The sequence below is a fragment of the Odontesthes bonariensis genome, chromosome 3 (assembly GCF_027942865.1).
Source record: "Odontesthes bonariensis isolate fOdoBon6 chromosome 3, fOdoBon6.hap1, whole genome shotgun sequence".
NCBI lineage: Eukaryota > Metazoa > Chordata > Actinopteri > Atheriniformes > Atherinopsidae > Odontesthes > Odontesthes bonariensis.
In genome coordinates, this window is record NC_134508.1 from 14504277 (window position 1) to 14510276 (window position 6000).

At 46.5% G+C, this 6000-nt stretch overlaps 1 protein-coding gene across 6 annotated transcripts in view; it reads left to right on the top strand.

Moving 5' to 3' along the window:
* The window catches only part of magi1b (membrane associated guanylate kinase, WW and PDZ domain containing 1b), a 119660-nt gene extending 114388 nt beyond the window's left edge, over window positions 1-5272 (top strand). For 4 of the 6 annotated variants that reach the window (XM_075460419.1, XM_075460418.1, XM_075460420.1 and 1 more), the window contains 2 exons: window positions 1292-1430; window positions 4145-5272. In XM_075460419.1, the coding sequence (XP_075316534.1) occupies window positions 1292-1430; window positions 4145-5205 (1200 nt within the window). In that variant the 3' untranslated portion in view covers window positions 5206-5272. Of the gene's footprint in view, window positions 1-1291; window positions 2527-3143; window positions 3224-4144 lie in introns of those variants that run through there. The other 2 variants (XM_075460423.1, XM_075460424.1) reach the window with 2 other exon arrangements.
* Window positions 5273-6000: the final 728 nt, after the last annotated feature.

The window sequence follows — 6000 nt, forward strand, 5'->3', positions numbered from 1 at the left end:
AAAAAAAAAACATCTAAAACCATGCTCGTCAGAGATGACATGTTTTTGTTTGTTTGTTTGTTTGTTTGTTTGTTTGTTTGTTTGTTTGTTTATGGTATTGCCCACTTTAGGAGCATAACACAACTTGTGTTAGCAAGACACTGAAAACAACCTATTTCCTCACTTTCAAGTACCGTCTGAAACAGCTGACTGCTCTGACAAGCTGATTACTGCCTCACCGACCAACGTCAGCAGAGTAATATTATCTATCATTAAAAGTGCCCGTGCATAATCTAGTCCCAATTATTATGAGTTATGCTTCCATGCGCATTGACACAGTCGCCTACTGGCTCAGTCGCATGATGATTCACTGCATGAGTGCGATGTCAAACCATGCAAACACTGTCGAGCCATGGAGCATAGCCCCTGAAAGAGCCGGTGCTCTCTAATTAATGCACATTTCAGGAAGAGCTTGTAAGCTGGAATTCATACATGCAACAGAAGCTGTTATTAAACGGAAATATTAAACTTTTTTTAATTTGATTAGTCGCACAAAGTCGGCAGCTCTTCGGTGATTAAATATACAATTCACAGGGATTATTGGGAGACTTGGTAGATGCAGAGTGAATGTTGGATTCTTGCTTATTTTTCCATGGTTTAGTGAAGGAGTTCCCGGACGTGGGTGAGCATTCATTACCACATTTGTACATGCATATACGAATGCAGCGGTTTGTATCTGTGCACCTTATTAGCAGAGTTATTAATAGCAGCTGCTCTGCGAGGCATAAAGAGGTGTCGGGGTGATTCGCATTCTGCCAGAGAAGTATTCCCTTGGTGCAGACAGCACTGACAGATAACCTGAGGAGTGGAGTCAAAGAATCCAAAAGTGTTTCTTCTGGTTCCTGTTTTCCCCCCACATCTCTCTCCCTCTCATCTTTCTCCCTCAGCATCACGGTTACCGCTTTTTGATTTGTTCTCTCTGTAAACTGTTGGTATAGAAAACAATCTTCTTCAGTGCACTTTATCACTCCGTAGATCTAATATGTAACTTTTCGTCTACCTGTCCACCCTTTCCTTCTCCTCTGCTGTCATTGTGTCCCTTTGAACTTCTGTGCTTCGTCTTTCCTCTGGTGTGTGCCCCCCCCCACTGTCGTTTGTTTTGCTCTGCTGTCTCCTCTCCTTTTCCCCTCTGATTTCCATCCTCTCCCTTCCATCTTCACCTGTCACTCCTGCCTAACTTGTAACGTTGTGCCTCCCACCTTGTGCTTCCTTCCCCTCTTCTTTCCCGTCCTGATCCTCCTCCTCACCCCAGGTCGGAGATGAAATCTTGGAGATCAACGGCGAGAGCACCAAGGGCATGAAGCACGCACGAGCCATCGAGCTCATCAAGAATGGAGGCAGACGCGTCCATCTGGTGCTCAAGAGGGGTGACGGCTCTGTGCCTGAATATGGTGGGTCAATCTACGAAAACATTCCCTTCTCACCCATCTTCACACCCTGAGCCAGGGGGCGCCCAGTGGACGGTGGTGGGTTGAAAGGGAAAGAACTAAATCTCACTCCCAGGACACCTAACCTATTCCTGGCATAAACAGACCAGGAAGGGGAAAAGGGGGCGTTGCTTGGCTTTGAGTCTCTTTATGGTGGTGGTCTCTCCTGGGCTTTGGTGGCTCCTGTGGGTGCTGTTGCCCCCTCTGCTGTTACCTGCGCTGTTTCCTTGTCATCCCACTGTCACTTTTAACCTTCTGACCACTGAGCAAAAGCACTGCGCTGGGACTTAACAGAATGGTGGTGGGTCTAATTTCAGTGCAACATTAAAGAAGAAACTGTTTACAGGATTAAAATGACCAGAGCAGGAAAAAAAAGATCAATGTGTCATGTTGGTAAGAAGTGTAACTGATGACTCCAGTTCCCCATTTAACACCAACTTAGCATTAAGAGAAAGTGAAAACTTGATCCATCGCATCCCCGTGATTAAAGATGGGGCCTCTCACAGCTTTTGCTATGATGTGACACAAACATATTTATAATATTTATTGAAGGTGAATGTAAGCTACTGAACTCTTAAAGGTTTTAAGTGAGAACTGTATTGGGAAGGAAAGCGATTTTCAAGAGAAAAGTCTCACAATGCTTTGTTAGACATTATTCATTAATCCATGGATTGAGTTTTTGTTTTTTTTACCTCCTGTTAATGTCATTGAAAAGCTGTGAAGATAGGAACTTCACACTTCCCCCATTCGAAAAGAAAGTGAGTCGTGCTAATTATATAAACATTTTGTACAGTGATGAAATGAATAGAGGCATTTTTACAAGTATTTTTTTTCAGTGTACAGAGCCATGAATCAAAGCCACATATTAATGGATAAAAGTTTATTGCTGCATGAACTTGTCAAAAGTGTTCATTTGAAGTTTCTCACCCCTTCTGTTGTCTATCTTCCATAATATTTATGGAACTTTTTTTTTTTTTTTTTTAATCATTGTATTAACGAGTATTGATTGATAGTCATGAGCCACAAATGTTTTCGTTTTCTTATTGTTGCCCCCCACCCCCCCCCCCCCCCCCCCCGAGTGGAGATATATTTGCCTGTATTGAGAATCGGTGTAAGTTTTTATTTCCACTAAGATGAGCTGTCTGAACCAATATGACATCATGTGAACTTGTATATTTTGGAATCATTGTCTGTACTTTTTAGTTGGCGCAGCCTTTTTGACAGTCATGCCAGTGTTTCTTTTGATTTCTGTCAGCAATGTAAAACTGCTCCGTTTCGCTGTTGTGGCGTACCAGCCTCACTGTCTTTGTTGTTTTTTTTTCTTCTGCTTCTGTGTTCACCTGTCCAGGTGTGTGTGGTTGTGTGTGTGTGTGTGGGTGTGTGTGTGGGTGTGGGTGTGGGTGTGCGCACGCTTGTTTCCAGGACTTTTCTCTGTAACTGATGGTTTCCACTGAAGGGTTTGGGTTACTTCCTGGACTGTCTGTTCACTCTGAATGACTCAATGATCAAATAAACACTTTTTTTCATTTAAGAATCAAAGCAGACAATAATTCGCCCTTCTTCTATTCTTTCAAGCTGGTTCCAAGCAATCTAAACTACTGTGCTCTTCTCTTTTTTTCCTGTTTGTGTGTATGCTCCCTTCTCTCTGTATTGCGCTGGGCACTTGTCTTCCTTCAGGGATGGCCGCTCCCCATCTCACTACATGTATCAGAAATGAGAAGATGGGGGAGGCCTCTGTCCTCCAAAATCCGACCACGGTTTGTAACGGTCTTCTGTCGTCTGGCTGCCTGTCTTTCTCAGTCTTTCTTCATCCTGGTGTGTGCGGTGTGGCCTCACCTCACTCATGCCTGTGCTCTACTCCATGCATACAAATCCATTCACCCAAATGCTTTGCCGGTGTCACCGCTGCCATAGCTCTTCTCCTGGATACTGCGTCGTTTAAAAGTCCAAAGATGAACAGCAGAGTCGGTTTGTTGCTCAGTTTAAAAATGCTCTCTAGAATAGAATTGTTTCTGATAGTCTTTAGTTTGTGGCCTTTAGGCGTATGGGTGGAACTGAGAAAAGACGTTCGGACCTAATCATGTCATAAAGCCTTGTGATGGCTTATAGAGAGAAAAAAGATCATTAAGCTGTGAATTTGAGCAGATGCACGACTTAAGAATGTTTATTTTTCACAAGTCGTCACTGCGGCACATTCACAGCATCATCTTAAACATTTGATTTGCTTTAAAGATTTACAAGTATCTGAGGCATCACGTCAGCATGAAAAAGCATGGCTAATCAATACAATGAAGCAGCGTCATTATCATGCAGCACATTAGTCCTGACTGTAACCAGCCTCCGCTCCAACCACCTGAAGAGCCACGTCCCATTCTGCTTCAGAGAGATGACTCCAGGTTCACCAGGGAGCAGGTTTGTTGTGGGTAACAAGTCTCTCAATGCAATGGCTGCTTCACGACTTTGTCACTGCCTTTTACTCTGTGAGCTACAATGTTGCCATTGGATGCTGCTGTGCCATCTAACATTTGATTAACATCAGACTGGCTTCCATTGGAAACGTTCTCAGCTTCATGTCTGAGTGAGTCAGCATGATTAATGTAAAAGCCGACTGACGCTTTTAGAGTCTAGATGCATGTTTGATCCCTCTACCCTGGTCTGTATGTCACCCTGTGTTGCAGACGGCAGCCCCAACGACGGCAGCGCAGTCGATTCAGCCACAGGGGTACAAAACTCTGCGGAAGTGAGCACCCTGCTCCCAACAAGCGCGCCATCCGAGTCCAGCTACCCACCAGAACCCAAACAATCATCCCGGAGCAAGACGGAGCCAAGCCGTCGCACACACGGCACTGGCAAGCACCACCGTTCCAACCACCGCCACAACTCCCCCAACAAAACCAGCACGGGAAGACACAAGGGGAAGAAGTCCAAGGGGAAGAATGTGCCCAAGCAAGTTAAGAAGAAGGATGACAAGAAAAGTGATGGCCATCGCCACCGCAGCCACCACCGTTCGCCTAATAAGGGAAACAGCCGGTCGCGCAGTGCCGAAAACACCCTGGATAGCAACAACAGGGGGCGTAACCGTGGGCGCTCTCCTGAAAGGTACCGCCGTCACCGCTCTCCTCATCGCTCTCCTCACCGCTCTCCTCATCGCTCTCCTCACCGCTCTCCTCACCGCTCTCCTCACCGCTCTCATCACCGCTCACCTCAACGTCAGAGGTCCCCCTACCGCTCTCGGCATCACTCCCCCACAAGGCGCCGCGCCCACTCCTCAGACCCCTACCGGTATGCCTCCCCTCAGAGACCGATCCGCAGCAATGAGAAGCCCAACGGAAATGAGGCCGTATTGAAGGAGCCTGCCAAGTCTCCTGAACCCAGCCTCCCTTTTGAGGACAGCATCCTGCGAGAGTCGCCGGCCCTGGACCGCCTGAACAGGGAAGCCACACTTCCACTACTGCGAAGTAAGGATCGCCTGTATGGGGAGGATAGCCTGCTGATGAGGGCCTCCTCCATGGAGAGGGCTTATAAGGGGGACAGGCTGCTGAGGGACTTGCATTCTCCGGGGCCAGAGAGACGCCTACAGAGATGCCAACCTGCCCAGAGTCCGCACTCCAGACTCGATTCAGCCTACCAGGAGGTACAGTTCGCTGCTGAGGGGCGTTCACCCCGAGATGATGGAGAGGGAGAGGGCGCTATGCCAGCCGTGGTAGCACCCCCGAACCTCAGTATCAGCGGCCCGTAGCCTGGGCCGAGACATCGCCCCCATCAGAAGCTTTAGGAGGGACGACTCAGAGGACGAAGGAAGATGATGACATTGTTCGTAGCTTCTAAAGTGAGAGAATACTACAGCTACGCTCAAGACCAACACCAGTCAGTCGTCCAAGCCCGTGCTCCCCGAGCCCAAGAAGACCTACAAGGACAATCCCAAAGACCTGAGCATCTGATTGGTCAGCTGTCTGCCAATCACAAGAAACATCCACACAGCACCTCAAGTCCTCACTCCCATCACCACTCGTTTCTACAGGAATGCACACCTTGTCTACATGTACTCACACAGTTAACACCCGAAACACACACACACACACACAGAATATGTAACAATGCTGAATTACTAACAGGACAGTGATTCCAAAATGACTTTAAAATGGGGTAAAAAAAAAAAAAAGTTTTTTTTTTTAACTGTATGTTTTTTCTCTTTGTTTTTCTTTAAGCATTCTACATTACAGACTTTTCCAGAAAATATAAAACCAGAAAAAAACAATGATGTGCCTAACAGTTCCATTAAAAAGCAGCATTTTTTTTGTTTGTCTTCGTTTCTTTTTTTTTTTTCTTTTTTTTCTTTTTTTCTACATGTGGGCCGGCATTTTGTGCCCCCACAGTCAGACGATGAAATGTATGAATTATCCACGAGGATAGCGTGGAAGTACTGCGCGCCTGGACCACCGCTGCCGGTGCTCCAACGATGCTGTGCATGTCTAAAACGGATTCAGTGTCTCTTTCTCTCTCTCTCTCTCTCCTCTCTCTCTCTCTCTCTCTC